Source organism: Mesoplodon mirus (genome assembly GCF_964341445.2).
Source record: "Mesoplodon mirus genome assembly, chromosome: 3".
Classification (NCBI taxonomy): Eukaryota; Metazoa; Chordata; class Mammalia; order Artiodactyla; family Ziphiidae; genus Mesoplodon; species Mesoplodon mirus.
The window spans coordinates 149,949,856-149,969,646 of record NC_138978.1 but is presented as its reverse complement, the minus strand read 5'-3'; the positions used below and the strand labels follow the sequence as shown (position 1 = coordinate 149,969,646).

Sequence of the window (19,791 nt, the reverse complement as noted above, 5' to 3'; positions counted from 1 at the left end):
TTATTCGTGCTGTTGGCAAAGAATCAGTCACATCCAGAATTTTTGGTTCTTGTCAATGAAGCAGTTCCCGTTAAAGGTATAATTTTATCAGAATGTAAGCATGTTTTTTAAAAAGAAAACATTCCAAAAATATTTGTAGTGGGTTTTCTGTTTGGTTTTTGATTTTCGTTTTTTTTCTCTTTGTACTCCTATAACACATCGATTAAGAAAACTCTAGAATTTTACAAAACAGTTTTTATAAGCCACTAAAATATTCCAGCATAGTTTTAAAGATTAAAAAAAATTCTTCCCTTGCAGCTGGCTCATTATCATTGTATTCATAGTATATCATGTAAAAATGATACAATGAAATGCTGATGTGTGTTACTGGGAAATCCATGTTCTTGGTGGCAGATGAAATACATTATTCAGAGCCATCCTGTGGATTAAATAAATCCTCTCCGTCTTTTGTGTTCCCTTACAGCGGTGGAGGGAGGCACAGTGTTAAAGAGCAGAGAAATTATCATTTGGCATTTAGCTTCCACCATCCACCCGAAAATTAAGTGGGTAAAGATGTGAAATCCAGTACGTTTTGTAATGTAGAGAATCCCTATAGTATTTGCTGTAGAATTCACTGTAGTTTTCTACAAGTTAGATAGATGTTAAGTAGGAAAATAAATAAATAAATATAGAGAAAGCCCTAAGAAGGCCTTTTATTTCTTGCTTGTGAGACCCAGAAGTGCGTAGACTGGAACTATTCTTCCCTTTACAACATGTGGCCAACGGCTCAGAGAGGAAGGTAGAGTAGCCAGTGGTAGAGCTGAGATTAGAATCCAAGGCTCCGACTTGAAAGTACAGTTCTCTGTCTGTTTGTTTGTTCTGGTTAGCTTTTAGGCTTCAGATTTCAACTAGCCTTCGTTTTCAAGTAGTAAGTTAAATGAGATTCTTTTGATGGTCCCTATTGTTAACAACATTCAGAAAGTAAGACGTATTTTAACAATTTCAAACTATAAACCTAGAAATGCTGTCCTTTCTTTAAAAATAAAAAAAGGAGGAAAAGTTGGGTTTCCTCCCTTCCTCTGCCAAATACCCCTGTGGTGTGTATTCAGTGCCAAAATGCAGTGTGGACATTTGTTTGTATTAATTATTCTTTGTAGCAGATATGAAGCAGTTAAAGGGTGTTTTGGAAATACAAATTTATATACTTCAGTTACTGACAGATTTTATCTGTAATCCTTTCAACTAGATTGGATGATTTTGTCTATGATAGTGTCGTGATAATAGATGAAACCAAAGGCTCACCCTGTTCAAATGCACTCTGCAATCCTTCTGAACCACCTCTACCCAGAAGACTAAATGTAAGTAAATGAAGTAATTCTTTGAGCTCTAATGGGCCTGGAAAGGAGGAAGTGCTACTTTAAATGGTCAAGGTACAGGTACATGTCACTGGTAACCCAGGCTCTTTTTTATTCACTTTTGGTTTCTCTTGACTTTGAAATAACAGTTTCTGTGGTCCAAGTTCAGCTTTTCAGAATGATTTTGATTTGGAGCCCACCTATTCCTTTCAATCCACTGGGGTAAATAGGGAAAAAAACGACATGCTACTTTTATCTAGATAGTGTTTGTTTTGTTTTTTTTCTGCGGTACGCAGGCCTCTCACCGTTGTGGCCTCTCCCGTTGCGGAGCACAGGCTCCGGACTCAGCGGCCATGGCTGACGGGCCCAGCCACTCCGCGGCATGTGGGATCTTCCCAGACCGGGACACGAACCCGTGTCCCCTGCATCGGCAGGCGGACTCTCAACCACTGCGCCACCAGGGAAGCCCTAGATAGTGGTTATTTTTTTTTCATAGAATGATATGTACACTATATTATGATGGCTCATTTTAACAAGAACAAGAAACAGAAAATACCTCTGAACTTACAGATCTGCAGATTTTTCCTGCACGGTAGAAATGCAGTCCTAGCTTATTAGTATGCTTAAGAGAACCATTTTATAGATCATAAATGAAACTTGAGCAATACATTTTGGTTTCGATGCATTTAATCATTTTGGAGCTTGCAGACATTTAGCTTTTGACACCGTTTTATGTTTAAGAGAATAAATTAATTCCCATTCCCTCGGCACTCATAGAGAGGTAGGGAGAGCAGGGTTTTGGACAAGTTCCATGACAGGGAGAATCTATCCTGTGACTTTAAAATTTGCTGCATATATCATCAACGAACAAACTGAATAATTGAGTAGACTAATTTATCAATAGTTCTCCTTCATATTTCTGTTTAAGACCTAAAATTATTTCTATGTAAAACACTGCTTGCATTTTTCATAGTCCTTCCCAACGGTTTGTCAGCTTTTGCCATTAAAAATCAACCCCTTCACTACTTTCAAGGCTAATAATATTACAAGATACGGGCTACATATATTTGGAAGGCTGGTCACCCTATTTTTAATCTCCTTTCCAAAGTGCAGTAAGTTTCCTTTCTCCACAAGCTTATTGTTTTTAATATGTAAAAACCTCTAAGAGCTCCAGAACCACCTATATACTCGTGTGTTGACTATCAGATTTCGTGGTTACTTGCTGACAATTAGCACATCTCTCTGGGAAACTTTTACAGTCCGTCATCATGTGACTTAAAGTCCATTTTAACTTTACTTCAGTTGGCCAGTGCTAATCACCATATAGTAGGGCAATTAAATTGTATGTTTCAGGATCAAAATGAATTTTTTTTACTGTGTGGTATTCAGAGTAACACAGCTTGCAAAACACAAGATTTTAGATTCTAAAACAATGCTGTCTTTGCAAATTTTGCTGAAAAAAGTGCTTTTGACCTCTTAGTAACACTTATAGTTCATTATGCCATGACTCCATTGCGAGACGCTATTGCTCATTTCACAAAGAGCTTTGGCTTCCTTGTTTATCCAAGATGCCCTTACATTCTTGTTGTAAACTATAAATCATCTGCTCATAGGCTTTTATTGGGTTAGCTTTGTGTTGCAGAGATTTAGGGTCGAGAACGAGGGAGGGGGTGGTGTTTTATATCTGGACGAGAAGGATATTCCTTTTCTGAATTTCTCAACAAGATCTTTAAGACTTGATTAACGCAGTTGAAGATTCTATTTGAAATGTCGAGTGCTCCAAATTGATCAGCTCGGTGCTTTGTGACCACCTAGAGGGGTGGGATAGGGAGGATGGGAGACACAAGAGGGAGGAGATATGGGGACATATGTATATGTATGGCTGATTCGCTTTGTTATAAAGCAGAAACTAACACACCATTGTAAAGCAATTATACTCCAATACAGGGGTGTTAAAAAAAAAAAAAGAGCGCTCCAAATTAACAATGTACATGAAGCATTCTTAAATAAAACAGGATTAATCTGGCATTATTTGTCTCTCTGGATATAATTACATAGTTAAAATATTTGAAGTCGATAGCAGACATTGGTCAGTTATTGTGATTATAACCCTAGACTAGAAATATATAGTGTTTTGTAACTACTTTAACATGTGTGAAAATTCTAGATTCTCCTAGAACGGAAGGAAGATTTTATTTATAGCACAGCAGACTTGATACATAATTGATTCAGAGCAGTATTTGAGTTATTACAGGAAAGGAAAGAAAGCTAAGGTGAGAACCCCTCCCTGTGTGGAAAAATTTCTTTCTGGAATTCTTCAGATTCATTGGAGGTTCAAACCTTGACAGTCCTCAGGGGACTAGACCTGAAGTGTCTTGTTCTGTTCTGGAAGCCACACTTGCAGAGAGATATACCGTGCAGCCCATACGTGTTGAGAACGTGAATAGGATATAGTAAGGCAGCCTGACCCAGGCTGTGTGAGGTGGAGGATGTGATGGGGATGATGAGCCTCGAGAAAAAATGGGGAAGGCAGGACAGCCCCTTTTAGGTATCTGAAGGGCTTTAACATGGAAATTTGGACACTCCTGTGTAGTTCCGGAGGGCAAAATAAGACTTAATTTGCAGAGAGAGAGATTTAGGCTCACTTTAAGGAAAAACCATGAGTCAGGAAATCCAAATGACATCCTTAATCTTATTGTAATAGTTCTGTGGAAGTTAAATTTCTGTTCTTATTAACAGTCTGTACCTGAGACCCTCTCTTTACCACAAACAGAAATGAATACCTCCAGAGCCAGCACAGCCTTACATGTAGGTAGAGTAGGTGAAATGCCCAGGGGTGGACCCTGGACCACAAATACCTTTCCTACCAGCTTGTCATTGATGACCGCGGGTCCTAGAGAGTCATTCCCTTGGGTTAAGGCATTGCTCTTTTTAAAGGTCAAATATGTCTGGAGAGATAACCCATTAAATTGCATGGCAAGTTGAAAGGAGGTTTTATGTGGGGGAGAAAGTGGGTGAGGTGTTTCCATGCATCCTAAGGGAAGGCTGATTGTGCAGGCCTTCACGGAGCAGAAGGCATAGTTAATGCCAGATGTCTGGTGGAGGGAGTCTGGAACTGCAGAGGAAGGCACCACAGAGAGAAAAGAGAAGCTGAAAGGGGATAGGGAGGGTGTATTGGAGTTTAAACAATATATTGAGAATTTTGCCTAACTGTTACCAGTGTTTTTAACATGTTTTATAGTTTCTGAGGGTCTTTCACATATATTATTAATTATAATTTGATTCACACAACATCCTGCAAGGAGGTATTATTATCCACATTTTAAAGATAAAGAAATTGAGGCTAAGAAACTGGGCTAAAGGTTAAGCCTACCCTGGGACCTACAGTTTTTGAGCAGTGTAGCCAGGACCCCAACCTAGGCCTTCTGACTTCACATTTCTTCAGAATGTGTCCCCAGGATTTTAGCAGTAAATATTTAGATGCATTTAGGTTAGGTAGTAAAATTTTAAGGAAAACTGGTTTAGATGCATGCAAATATTTGGTTTTGTTATGTAAATCTACCTAAAACCAAATAATTATAATTCCCTAGTTCAGCCAAACCTATCTCCTAATAGATTGTAGTGCCTTGAGGTAACCTGTTTTTTGGCACTTTTATAATTGTGAACAATTAGTGCTCATGTGAATGTTAGATGGATGGATGAGGCCTTTTTTTTCCATCCCTAAAAACAGGAATGGTTATTTGACTTAATTGCTGATAAACAAAATGTTGCATTATATTTACATCTTAGCAAGGTATTTAGGTTCTGTCTGCCAGCCTGTGTTTTATTTTCTTGACTAGTGATAGTTCTCTATTTTGGTATCAGAGACCTCTCCTGGTCCGTATCTTGCCTCTTTATTGAGAAACTCAATGCCAAAGTATGGCTACCGTTGTACTGGCTGCTTTGCTTATATGTAAGATGGTGCAGTGCCTCATTTTTGTAACTGTAGTACTATATAAATGTTTAAATTGATTAAATGACCTAAAAGAAGCAGGCAGGAACTAATGTCGTGCTTTTATAACTAAATAAGGGGCTGTCTAAAGTATGCCAACACTTAATTTTTTTTTCATCCCTTTTTTGTTTTTTATATTTACATCTTTTATATTTTTATTTATATAGGTGATGGGTCAGGTGTTGTTTGCTTAGGTTATATTAAAATTCTCTTTTTTAAATGGTTGGCCACTTTGGATCATTACCTTATAATTTGCGTTATATTTTAAGAGATCATAAAGATAGCTCAGAGCTTCTCTGGAATTATCTACCCCTGATCGTAGAGGCTCTCAATCATACAGATCGGGGGTAAAGTTCTTCAGGGTCTGTTAAGAAAAATAGATGTTCTTTGAAGTATCCCAGACTATTTTTTTTTAAACAACAGATGTAGCACTTTTTTTCTTCTTTCCTTCTAGCACATTCTTATATTTTTCTTAGTATTTTTTTTAGCGTTTGGCTTTTTCATTGTCTTTCCCTCCATCGAGTTTCAAAGAATCTTATTTCATTTCAGAGGTATTTAATAAGTAGAGTTTTCTTCTGTGGGTTATTGTTCCTTGCAGGAAAAGGTGATGCCAAATCAAGTAAAAAGAGTTGTATGCCTTTGTCACGTAGGCGTTTGCTGAGGGAGACTAGTGTATGTGTCTATGAGCAAGGGAAGGAGAGAGAAAGGAGACTCTTTGTCTTTAGGAGAGTTTTACAAGCAGCACCCTGGGGCCTTAGATTCTCACTGCTATTCATCAGATACATAAAGAATTGGCCTTGGTGATCTCAAGAGTTCTCTCTGGATTAGAAATTTTGTGATTCAATGAACTGAGATAGGAAGATGCGATCATTTATTTGGGGACCCAGGAGTAGATGATGAGGCCTTGGTTGATTCCAGGCCAAGGTCAACATTCAGCCCTACTGGAGAATAGTACAGGCACTAGGAGAAGCTGGTACCAGGTTATGTTAATGTTCTGGACCAAGATTCAGAAGACCTGGGGATCACATCCTGCCTCTGTCCCTGTATCATTTACAGAACACTTTAATACGTATTCATTTGCTCCTGGTACATGCCCTTAAGATTTGGGAAGATACTTGAAACAGTTTGTGAACAATATAGGACAGTATATATATAACAAGGGCCAGATTACGTGGTAGACTCGAAAAGCTGCAGCTAAGATGTGAGTGGAGCCATAGTTAGTATGGGCTTGGAGTAGTTCTAAGTGGAAGAGGGAGGACTAGCATTGGGCTTTGAAAGAGCGTAGGATTTGAGTGGATGGGGTGAAAAGATTCTCGGTAGGAAGACATACCAGTTAGAAGGAATCTAGCATGTTTCGGGTATGGTAAGATGACCGTCTTGTTTTGAACAAAGGGAGGCCTATGTAGTGGGGCTGGGGTGGCCACAGCAGTCAGGGAACCTAAGGATTAACATAACACGAGTTTCTAGAGACTCCTGCTTTTCTTATCTCACTTTTGGGCCTTTTAACTACACAACTGGCATGTTTTGTTGTTTTGTTCAGTCAGGGGGACGATTCTTTCGTTCTTCCACCGTTTTTAGTGACTTTAACATAGATTCACTTCTCTTTGCCGTAGATCACCACTGAGCATTTAACAAGAGATCCTACTCAGTGCTTCCTGAATGGAGGTGAGATGAAGGTAGAACAACTATTTCAAGAATCTGGCAACAGAAGATCTGATACTTTTCAGTCAGATGGCATCAACGACTCTGAAAAATGCTCTCCTACAGTTTCTCAGGGTAAAAGTTCAGATCGTGTGAATACAGTAAAATCCAGCAGTTCATCCAAAGCATCCAAAGTGTTGCCTCTGACTCCAGAACAAGCACTGAAGCAGTATAAACACCACCTCACTGCTTATGAGAAGCTGGAAATCATCAATTATCCAGAAATTTACTTTGTGGGTCCAAATGCCAAAAAAAGACATGGAGTTATCGGTGGTCCCAATAATGGGGGTTATGATGATGCAGATGGGGCCTACATTCACGTGCCTCGAGACCATCTAGCTTATCGATATGAGGTGCTGAAAATTATTGGCAAGGGCAGTTTTGGGCAGGTAGCCCGGGTCTATGATCACAAACTTCGACAGTACGTGGCCCTGAAGATGGTACGCAATGAAAAGCACCTCCATCGCCAAGCAGCCGAGGAGATCCGGATTTTGGAGCATCTTAAAAAGCAGGATAAAACCGGTAGCATGAACATTATTCATATGCTGGAAAGTTTCACGTTCCGGAACCATGTTTGCATGGCCTTTGAGTTACTGAGCGTAGACCTTTATGAGCTCATGAAAAAAAACAAGTTCCAGGGTTTTAGTATCCAGTTGGTTCGCAAGTTTGCTCAATCCATCTTGCAATCCTTGGATGCTCTCCACAGAAACAAGATCATTCACTGTGACCTGAAGCCAGAAAACATTCTCCTGAAACACTGTGGGCACAGTGCGACTAAGGTCATTGACTTTGGGTCCAGCTGTTTTGAGTACCGGAAGCTTTACACCTATATCCAGTCTCGGTTCTACAGAGCTCCAGAGATCATCTTAGGAAGCCGCTACAGCACGTCCATTGACATGTGGAGTTTTGGCTGCATCCTTGCAGAACTTTTAACAGGACATCCTCTCTTCCCTGGAGAGGATGAAGGAGACCAGCTGGCCTGTATGATGGAGCTTCTAGGGATGCCACCACCAAAACTCCTGGAGCAATCCAAACGTGCCAAGTACTTTATTAACTCCAGGGGCCTACCTCGCTACTGTTTTGTGACCAGTCGGGCAGATGGGAGGGTTGTGTTTGTGGGAGGTCGTTCACGGAGGGGTAAGAAGCGGGGTCCCCCAGGCAGCAAAGACTGGCGGACAGCACTGAAGGGGTGTGATGATTACTTCTTCATAGACTTTTTGAAAAGGTGTCTTACCTGGGTCCCCTCTGCCCGCCTGACCCCAGCTCAAGCACTAAGACACCCTTGGATTAGCAAGTCTGTGCCCAGACCTCTCACCACTGAAAAGGTGTCAGGCAAAAGGGTAGTAAACCCTGCAAATGCTTTCCAGGGCCTGGGTTGCAAGCTGCCTCCAATTGTACGAATAGCCAATAAGCTTAAAGCTAACTTAATGTCAGAAACCAGTGGTGGTATACCTCTGTGCACTGTATTGCCAAAACTGATTAGCTAATGGACAGCTGGTGTGCTCAGAGATGATATGTAGGTATTTTTAATCATCTTGCAAACCTGAAAATGGAAAAAAAGAAACAACACCAAGCCCATTAATGGATATGTTTTTGGTAGACTAGATATCTTTTTTTAACAAGGCAAAGCATTTTTATATGACTGTAAAAGAACTCTTGAAGGGCTAATTACCTAACCAGCTTGTATTGGCCATCCTGGGATACATAGTAAAAGACTTTTTATAAGTCAGTGCATCTTTTGTTATTATTGTCAGGTGTTCACCAACCTGTGTATTATTCTGTGGGTTTAAATCCTTTTCTCTCAAGGTAGACGATATACCAGAAAGTATATCCTGAACGTTCACTTCTAGTCTCCCTCGGCATCTGTTCCAGAGGCTTAATTTGGGACATGGCCGTAGTTATAGATGAGACTGAAAACTAGATCTGCCGCGCACTCCAGACCCCACATGTGTATAGAATGCCTTAAAGAAGCTCACATGTAGAGGAAGAGAATTACATTAAAACCCCTTGTTTAAAAAACAGAGCAAAATTCTCAGAAAGAAGTTCAGACTTGAGGTGAAAATCAATAAGCAACTCTCCTGACATGATAATATTTACTGGGTGCTTATTAAATGTCAGGTTATTCGATCTTGACAGCAATCTTACAAGTGTTAGAAATCAGGGCTCAGAGAAGCCTGGTAATGGGCTCAAATACACCTTTGCTCCAACACCCTGGGGAGCTGGCTTTTGAGCCCAGATGGCTCAGTCTTCAAAGTCCAGGTTCAACCCACATGTAACACTCCCTCTGCTGGTGGCTGTGTGTGCGGGTCGGGTGGGGGGGTTCACACCGATTCTTCCTGCTGACACAACCTAATCTGGCCCACCTACTCTTCAGAAAGGTGAGGGGACTGAAGCCTCCAGGACAAACAGGCTGCCCCAGGGCCCTTCCGGGGCCGGACATGCTGCCCAATCCGTAAAAGAGCCCAGAATCACCACAGCAGAGGCAGTGCTCAAAGCGCCTTGCGAATTTTAACCTTCATTTCCTCGACGTCCTTTCACTGGCTAAAACTGAAGTCTTTAAAACTCAGTATTTGCCAGGTCAACCCTCCACTTCGCTCTTTCCACATCATGTCCCTGAAACAATTCCCCCATCAGCCTTGTCCCATCCTACCACCAAAGAGCAGGAGACAGACCCACCGCCCGGCCCCCAGCCCACACCATGCCTTCCATACCAGCAGGAGAACATGTGGCTGCCCAGGAGAGTGCTGGTGAGTAAAGGGAGGTCAGCCTTTTTGACGCAGTACTTCAAAGCACGCAAGAAGCATCTCTGCAACAGTTCGTCCATTTGCTCTGCAAGGAGAAGACAAGAACCACATCCTTCCTGAGGGCCGCAGAAGGCCCGCGCAGCACAAGATAAGTCCCCGCACGGTGACATCCGTACCTCACCCCTCAGCTCTGAAGGAGCCCATTCCCAGGCACCAAAGCTCCCAGACTCTCTAGAACACTGAGCCTTTACAGAGGTCTGACCCCACAGAGGGGGTCAGGCCACAAAGTCCCACCCAGCCAGGCGCGGATGCTTCTCTGATAGAGAAGTCAGAGCCAGAAGAAAACTAAGAGGGCCGTGTAGCTGGGATCAGTCCAAATAGCAGAGCCGACGGGTATCCAGGGAAACGCGACATATTCGGAAGACTCCCAGGTAAGATGGCAAAGGGCTGTGGCACCACCCTCACCAAAACTAAGGCCTTTCCCCGCCCCTCCCGGAGCCCTGGCGCCGCTCTGGTGGGAAGCAGAGCCGAGCGCTTCAGTCCCTACACTGAGAGGCGAGCGCCCTGCTCCTGCCAGAGCTGTACCTTGAAGGGTCTTGCTGTCCGTGGGCTCTGGGCTCAGGCCCCCGACACTGGGGTCTTCTGTAGCTTCCGACGGGGACTTCTCCCCACACCTCTGCTCAACCTCCCCCTCCTCCTCCTCTCCCGCCAGGGTCAGGCGCCTCATGTCTCCCTGCAAGGTGGTGTCTGCCTGGACAGAGCCCTTCTCTTCACTGAGATCTGGGGGATCCAGGGCCAGTGGAGCAATGGATGGTGGAGAGGACTTGTCTCCAGATCGCCTGCAAAAGCCTCATGTCAGAAACACTGAGCAGCAGCCACAACACTCTCCAGCCCCGGTCAGGGGGTCAGCAGGGGTCCAGAGAGAGTAAGACCCACAGGCAGGGGTGTCCAGGAGAGGCCAGAGAACCTGGGTGTGCCTCTCAACTCTGTTTCCAATTCTGGGCCCAGAGAAGTCCCATGCCTCAGTTTCCTCATCTTTGAAATGGGGAGAGTAATTCTTGCCTCCTCCTTAACCCAAACAGAAATTCAGGGACAGAGAAAAATTAAAGACAACATAGTTAAAGTGGAGCTCCCCTTCCAAAGTATTCCCTTCATAGAAATTAAATATAAAACCATTTTGAATTAAATAACCAAATGAAGATTGCAAACGCATCTGTAGTACCAGGTTGGTGAAATACAAACCCAAGGTTGAGCGTATGGAACAAATTACAAACACCTGGACTGCTCAAGACTGCTCAAGACTGCTTCTGTGTTAAATCAGAATGCAATCTAAAATAGATAAATGACAAGGACCAACTGTATAGCACAGGGAACTATATTCAATACCTTGTAATAACCTTTAATGGAAAAGAATCCGAGAAAAAACATATATGTATATATCTACATCTAGAATCACTAGATATACTAATGGTCACTAGAATCACTTGGCTGTACACCTGAAACTAACACAACACTGTACATCAACTATACCTCAACTGAAAAAAAAGAATGCAATCTAACCTGCAGAGTAGAGATTACAATGGCTTTATGCCACTAAGCCTTATGAAGACAGGAAAAAAAGGGACGCCACATAGCAGAGCGGTAAAAACAAAAAGCATTATGTTGTTAACTAAGATTATGCAAGTCAAACAAAGTTTTACTAACAGCCGCAGCAAGGCTTATTAAGTATGGCTACTAGTGAGGCCAGAGCGTATGTTTAGGCTATTCTGATCAGGTAAATACCGTAAGTGTTTTCAAAGGGCGGGAGGAGGGGAGACTGAGGCAGCCACTGATAAAACAATTTAGACAACAAGACCTTAACTGCCCAGACTAACAGTCAGAAAACAAGGTGCTGGGAGTACGTGAGTAAGCAGCCCTCAGATGCCTGCTGAAACCCACACTGATGAGGCTGTACCTCCAGCAAACCAGGGCTTGGCCAATACTTGTAAAATAAGTAACTCCAAGACTGACTCAAAACGTAAGGGTAAATCTATACCAACAGGCCACACAACACTTGGCCAGAAGACCAGGTATACTGCTTTCGAGAAAAGCACTACTTACTATTTTGGTTAAATGACAAGAAAATAACCAGAAAATAAACTCACATACAGCTCCAGAGAGCAACCGTCACAGTGAGAAAGTGCAAGTTCTGTAATGAGGAGGAGATCCTAAATGTGGAACTTGAACAACAGGAAAGTCATCAGGTTGTCACCCTGGTGCCTGAGGACCTACTCTACTTTGATTTGGATTCAGATGTGAGAATTCCCGAGCACTCATCATGGGGTCAGAAAATGCCTAAATGTACACGGCAGAAAAGGCTAGATCGACCAGTGCCATAAAAATAAAGAATATCACTGTACTGAGAGGCAGAGAAGACAATCCCTAAGGCCTTCTTCCAGCCCTAGGATTCTATAATTCACCTAGAAAATAAAGTTCTCGGTAATTTCTTTTCTAAACAGGCCAAAAAAAAATCTTTTCTCCACATTTTGCAAGGAAATTAATGTCTAGGGTCAGCAACTTGACTAAGGACACAGCAGGGATCAAAACTCTCGCTTCTCAATCCAGGCCCTGTGCTCCCTCCGCCCACCCAGCTCCCTATAAAACAGAAAAAGCATGGAACCCACCACAAGTGGTCCTGGTAGGTGTGGAGCACAGAGAAGCCCCTTCCCTTCACACCTGAGGTCAGCATCTCGGCTGTGACATGGCAGCAACTCCGATGGCAACGGGGGCTCTGAGAAGGAGGAGGTCAGAGACGAGGGTCAGGGAAAGTCTTCCAGGAGGGCACATGTCAGGACCAGGTTTCTACACATGTGTTCAAAGCACCACGGTTGCAAATCTGAAGCATCCACTTGTATCACAGAGCTAAAACTCGGTGCAGTCTCAATCTTATTCAAATTACCTACACATATGACTTTCAAAAATTCCTTGACCAAATATTCCCTTCTGTGTAAGTAACTCCTCTACTGATGTTATCATTCTTATATTCTTATTATGAACCAAACCCAGGCAGGACTCAGAAGGATATTTAAAGTTCCCTTTCTTCAATTTCAAAAAATAAATTATCTCCCCTATCTTAAAAAAGGCATAGCCATCCTATATGGAAATTCAGAAGGGAGGCCATTCATATGCCTTAAATTAGGCTGAGGGATGCCAGAGGGAAGAGAGAAGAGAGATACAGTGGTACCAACGAAAGGTTCCTTCTGAGTGGGTTCTTTATAACAGGCCTTGCTCTGTATAACATCTATCTAAGAACTGGATGTGTCCAAAATATCAGAAACAACCACATTTACAATAACTACAAAAAACTTCCAAAGCCCAAATGGGAAATCTCTGTCAGCCCACTGTTACTCAGCAATGCTCACACATTGCCTGTAAGGATCGGTGTCCAGCTGGCTAACAGGAGGGGAATATACAAGCCTGGCAACGTTGCCTGGACCCAAGGGAGACGATTCAAGGGCAGATTTCCCAACACCTGAACTTCAAAAAAAACGTTTGCTAATCCGGTGGCTCCACTTCCTGTGCCCATGGGTCAGTTCCTGCCACAGAATCTTTGAATTTGGCTTCTTTCCCAGTTCCTAAAAGACGGGTCTTTGTCTTCCACCCTTGGAATCGTCAATGGCTCAAGAACTTCGGTCTCGAACCTGTCTTGTAGTTTTCGTAAACTCCCTTGTACCCTCACCCCCTTCCATAAACCACCTAGGATTCATTCCCACATACATTCTAAATGCCAAACTCAGAGGCCAAATACACACTTATGTAGTTTTCTCCGATCCTGGATAGAATACTGGGGGGAAAAAACAATAATTTCACCATTCTTTTCAACTTCAAGTTTTGCTACAGGTAAACAAGGAAGGAAACATTTCTAGGTGCTTGGTTCCCAAAGGTTCAAGGAAAATGGGAGAATATGAGCAACAAAAATAAGATCTTTAAACACTGACCCCTCCCATGCCTACCATGTTTCCATCTCAAAGAAGCAATGAGTAAAATAATAAGATGTCGTTTTTCATTCAGGATGATACAAATGAAAATGACCCATCATATCCAGTGTCGGTGAGCATGTAAGGAAACAGGCTCCATATACCCTGTAGGTAGGAGGGAAAACTGACACAGCATTTTTATAGGGCAACAGAAAATATGCACGATCTTCAGCCAAACAGTTCTGCTCCCTAGTATCTACTTTAGAAAAATATTGGCACTAGTGTCCCTAGAGGCCTCAGGAAGATCTTGTTTGTGATAGAGACGAAGTAGAGGCAACCACAATGTCCACTAGAAGAGGACTTTTCCCATCACCCCACAGTGGGTAAAAAGATTCAGCTTATCTGTGCTTGCTGACATGGAACATGTCCCCACTACCTGAAGTGAAAAAGTAATAGGGATAAAGTTTGTTCATTTGTATTTTTAAACATACACACCCCAAACCATACATTTTATATGCACGTGTATATATGCATTGAAGAAGGCTGACAAGGACGTGCATCAGAATGATAATGGTTACTTCTAGGAGAAAAGGATTATGGGGTGAGAGGGTTTTGATTTTTCAGAACTGTTCATACCATTACTTCCTAATTTATTTTAAAAAAGAGACACTGTGGTGATGGCTGAACAACCCTGTAAATATACTAAAAAAAATCACTGAATCGTACATTTGAAACAGGTGAATTTTATAGTATGAAAACTATATCTCAATAAGTCTATTAAAAATAATTAAAAGATGAGGATGATGATGTGGATGTTCGACAAAAATAATGTTGAAGTCATGCAAGGCAGGAAAGACCAAGAAAATGTCACAGAGAGGAGACTAAGAAGACATGACAACTAAATGCAATGTGGTACCCTGGACTGGATTCTTGAACACAAAAAAAGAGAAAAAAGACATCGTGGGAAAACTGGGGAAATATGCATAAAGTCTGTAATAGTGTCAAAAGGACTGAACCAATGTTAATTCCTTAGTGTTGATAACTGTACTGTGGTTATACAAGATGTTATCATTACAGGAAGCTGGGTAAGCAGTATTTCAGGACTCTGTACTATACTTGCAACTCTTCTGTAAATCTAAGAAAAAAAGTTTTAAAGGAGAAAAAAAACAAATAAATTTTAAAAAGGAAGAAGCAGCAGCAGGAGCAAATACCCTTGGCCCAGATGTATGGACACCCCACAGGCTCACTGCCATTCCCCACTCTCTGATTGCTCAGGAAGAATATGTTTTTTCTTTTAATCCTTTATCCATATGCTGTGAAGTTGTCATTCCCACCCCTCCCAAGTTTTCCCTAAGTTTTTTCCCCACAGGCACAGCTGACTGGCACAGTACCTGTTCCCCACCAAGGCAATGGCACAGAGGTCACCCTTCTGTACCCGAGGCAGACCAGCAGGGGGCACCACTAGCCCTGGCAGCATCAAATCTGCAGGAAACAAAAGCATCGCAACTAACTCCACAGTTTACTGCGTCATTTACTCACTTGCTCAACAAACATACATTTGTTAAGCATCAACTACATTATTCATAGTGAAAATAAAAAGTGGCAAACTGAGGGTCAGACCTTTTCCTTCTGGGAGACTAGTGGTCAAACTGAAGCACCAAGCTGAGGGTCCACTTCCATGATCTATCTTATTCTGGTTTCCTAAATTCAGTTTATTAATCTAAAGTATAGCATATGGCAGTTCACAGAGCACTTTCATGTCACTTATCTTATTTAAGCCTTACAGCAGGGTCAGAGAGCTTATGGAAGCAGCCAAGTAAGAGATGCAACAGACATGAGGGAAGAATTCTACTTTTCAATCATATGAATGCACAAAATGGGTACATTTATTAAAGTAGTTGGCCTTTACTAAGTAGGTTTCAGCCACTATCCAGAATATAGGAAAATACTCTTACCTGCTCCCCCCACCAGTTTTTCAAGCACCAGGGGCCATGTTGTAAATGTTGCTAGAAGATCAGGATAAGACCACAGGGTGTACACTGTCCAAGAAGAGAGCCAGAAAACACTTACTGCCCAAAAGCCAACCCCCTGGGGAATGGCAAAGCCAAACACTGAGGCCACATTAATCAACATGTAGAAAAGAAACTCAAGTCAAAGCTAGAGAGAAGGTTGTAAGGGGATGCCCAAAGAAGCTGCATTCTTTTTTTTTTATTAGGTTACCCCAAGTTTGTGAAGCGGTTTATATGTTATATGCTATTTACTTGAGAATCCTTGCTTCCTTTAGCCTTAGAGACCTGCATTCTTTACATATTTATACTGAGCTCTTTGCAGTAGTTTCTCTCAATCTACGATCTTGAGAAGTTATCACTTTTACTGGTCGGAAGACACATGAAGTGAGCTACAGCTCTAAGAGTCTGTTTAGCTGCCAAAGTTGGATATTTATGTGTAAGGCTAAAACTAGTGATGAAGTGAACATCTGCTTTTGCCTGTCCAGTATCCCTTTTCCCCTCCCTGGGAACTGAGTGCCCCTTTTCCTGTGGGAAACACATTCCATATAGTTTACATCAGGCTGACTCCCTTCTCAAAGAGGCTGCAGTCTTGAAGAAGGCGGAGACTTAAGAAACTGGGTGTCACTTGAGACTTGGAGGCACCTATTGTTCCACCTGGACGGCAGCAGCCAAACATGGCCATAGTGGATAAAAGTAGGGACAGAGCCCCAACGAGGATTCCTTTTATGTCCTCAGAAGCAAGTAATCCGAAACCAGGGCACCAGCCTGTAAGAAATTCTGAAACTTTCCCATGTTTATTATTTTTATTCTCTCTGTTTCCACAGGGATTAGCAGTAAAACCCTTAGATCAAAAAGGGCTTGTATGTGTACAGCAGCAAAGCAGGGTGGGGGTGGGGGTGGCCTGGGGTAGGAGACTGCACTGCGCTGCTGCAGCCAAGCTGGGAGGAAGAAAAGCCCCCAAATGACAAAGTAGGTGTCAGCAGCCATGGAAAAGAGAAAAGGACACTGCCTCTCTGAGATCTGTGACAAAGAAAGCAAGCAAAGTATCCTGAGAGCCAGACAAGAGCCTAAGAAAGAATCCCTGTGAGACATCGCAACCAAAGTCCACCACTAAGACAGCTGGGTATGGAGTTTAACTAACCCAGCTTCTTTCCCATCACAGTATCTCTTCAGTATCTTAAGAAAATTCCACTAGTGAAAGTTTTAAGAAGCATTTTTTACATGCCCTGAAACTCCACCCTTTTCATGACCTCGGCTCCAATCCCTACTTAACCCACTAGAAACCAGTGTTTCTTCACCTCAGAATTTCCCTTGGCAACCACCCTCTTTTTGTGTTAACCCTTTTTTCCCCTCACTTCTATAGCAGTTTCTGATCTTGAAAGACCCAATTCTAGGGACACTAAATCCAAAAAGATTCTTAGGGAGATTTTGCATTTATTTGTTTTAAGGAAGACAGATTAATGGAAGAAACAGATGTTAGGCAAGGACCATAGTAATGGCCATCTCCATCCCATTGCCATACCTGTCGGATATAGATTTTTCTCCAGTTCAAATAGGATGGGGTTACCACCACTCACGTACACAGTCACTGCATCCCCTCTGTGAGCATACAACTTCACAATGTTGAGTTCTTCCTTTCCAGGTACTAACTCAGAGACCTGATCCGTTCCAAGAGTGGGGAAAACAGCTGTCACATCGGCCCGAAGCTTTCTCCTGCAGAGAGCACACATACCTGGTATGTATGCTGCCTGGATGGATTTTAATAAATATTGAGGACTCAAGACTTACTATAAAATCACGAGGCCCAAGAAAAAGACTGGTTGATGATGCCTTATTCTCACTCTTCCAAAACATCCCATTCTCTTTCTCATCCAATGTCTCATCTATTTTCACATGTTCCTGGGGCATGTCTTTCCATTTTACAAAGAGAGGAAAAAACTGAGATCCGGTAAGCGACCCAAGTTAGCCTGCCACTGGAAACTAAGCCCTGCCTTCCTGACTCCACACATAGCTCCTGGACCCACTCCTTTCTCATCTATGCTTGCCAAATCTGTCAACTTATGATTAAACAGCTCTGCTAGGGCACCAAGAATGACAACTATAGAACACTGCCTCCAAAATTCCCAAGGTGACACCTTCATTTGCAAAACTGAACAGATACAGTTCTTACCACATGTGCCTTATCCCCTCTCACCTCACCCTCCACCTGTCTCTCCTGCCAGTGGTAATCACTAGACACTTCTTCTCGTATACTTGTAGTTCTCTGTGCCCCATCTAATCTCTCCCAAGGGACTCAAAGCTCTTGGTAGGGCAGGGACCCCGTTTTCCTTCATTTTGGCATCCTCCACGACACCTTAAACAGACTGCAGTCAATACGCGCTGATTGAATTATACGCTTTCTCGTAAACTCACTAAAATATCCAAAAGACAGCCTGGGAGATAAATCAGGCCTCCTCTCCATCTTCACTCTCAAAACACGTCTAACTCACCCTTGCCCGCCCCCCGGGGTCCCTTCTACGGCTGTACCCCTCGGCCTCAAGCCCAGAAAAGGCTGTGAGCCAGCCGAGCTTGAGAGATGTCTGGGTGCCCTGGTGGGCAGAGCAGGCTCTTCTCTCCCTCACCTGTCCGACCCCTTGATGGCCGTGTTGGACTTGACCCGAAAGGCCTTGGCAAACATGTCTGCTGGAGTGGCCTGGGGAAGAGAAGGAGACCACAGCAGCCAGGGACTGTCAGGAAAGCGCGAGCACGGCAGCTTCCCAACCCGCAGTCCTGGGTGCAGCCATGCTTGGGCCGGCTGGGAAAAGGGCCCGGCTGGAAAAAGGGCCCGGCTGGAAACCGGGGCCGCGCAGCTTCGCGGCCACCCCTAGTGGCAAGGCTGGGAACTGAAGCATGGGGGGCGGGGCCGGAGAAGGCGGGGCGGATCCCTGCGCGGAGCGGTGCACCCTTTGGCCTCACCCCTTCTGCCGGGCTCTGCGCCTAGGCGAGTGGCGCGTCTGTAGTATCTCTGGGGCCAACAGCGATTCCGTTCATTTTTACTCCATCAGCGTTCTAGTGTGTTGAGTAGGAGCTCTGCCAGCTCTCATTCCATGCAGTTTAGTTCAGCTGCACAAAATTAATTGAACTCGTGTTTTCTTAAACTTGCAGGCCTCTTGAATGGTTTTCTTCAGGGCTTTTGTTTCTTAAGATCTTTACATTTTATTGCACACTTGGGGCCTCAGCTAGAATTCTTTCCGAGATTTTCTCCTTCCTGTTTTTTAATTTACATGAGGTGATAATAACAATAACAGGGAATCCACTTTAGTCCGAGGTTTGACCTCCTGTTAAGAGGAAAAAACTATACAAATGATCTTCAAATCTGTTATTTAAAACTATTTTTTTTTTTTTTTTTTTTTGCGATATGCGGGCCTCTCACTGCTGTGGCCTCTCCCGTTGCGGAGCACAGGCTCCGGACACGCAGGCTCAGTGGCCATAGCTCAGGAGCCCAGCCATTCCGCGGCATGTGGGATCTTCCCGGACCGGGGCGCGAACCTGTGTCCTCTGCATCGGCAAGCAGACGCTCAACCACTGCGCCACCAGGGAAGCCCTGAAACATTTTTGGTTACAAAACCCCACATTTTTGGACCTTTTTAGGTGCCTTTTGCATTCAGGCATTATTTGAGGGGATTTTGTTTCCAAAGCAATTTTAAAAACTCAGAGTGCTTATAAAAAAAATAATTTTGAGGCATAGTAAAATCAAATTATGGTTTGGCTTCTCCCTAGCAGTTTGATCTTGGGCCAATGGCTTATCCTTTCTGAAACTCTTACATTCTCTGTAAGATGTGGAGGTAATACCTACTTCACTGGGCTTCTGTGAGAAACCACTGAGATAACGCATGTGATATATTGCAGGGTGCTTTGAAATTTTCCCATAAATGGTAGATATTAGTCCAAAACAAACAAACAAAAAACAGTCTCAGGCAGGGGTGAGGGATTGGGTTTCCCTGAAAGGGACTGCTGTGTACCCTGGAAACAAGGATTTAATCACCTGGGGTCCTGGCCCCTACTAAACTTAATTTT

General features: G+C 43.1%; 1 protein-coding gene and 1 pseudogene across 2 annotated transcripts; one reads left to right on the top strand and one right to left on the bottom strand.

Moving 5' to 3' along the window:
- Positions 1–3,360: 3,360 nt before the first annotated feature.
- LOC309799036 (dual specificity tyrosine-phosphorylation-regulated kinase 3-like) lies at positions 3,361–8,513 on the top strand (the record flags this gene model as incomplete). The annotated part of the gene is made up of 1 exon (XM_082612037.1): positions 3,361–8,513. Exon 1 carries the CDS (start codon positions 6,996–6,998, stop codon positions 8,511–8,513), a length of 1,518 nt encoding a protein of 505 aa, XP_082468163.1. The 5' UTR covers positions 3,361–6,995.
- Positions 8,431–18,519, bottom strand: LOC309799037 (eukaryotic translation initiation factor 2D-like; annotated as a pseudogene). Its single transcript has 8 exons — positions 18,357–18,519; positions 17,258–17,448; positions 15,682–15,765; positions 15,118–15,208; positions 12,434–12,540; positions 10,356–10,609; positions 9,738–9,855; positions 8,431–8,569 (listed from the first exon to the last, which is right to left on the bottom strand). The product of its transcript is annotated as a eukaryotic translation initiation factor 2D-like (transcript).
- Positions 18,520–19,791: the final 1,272 nt, after the last annotated feature.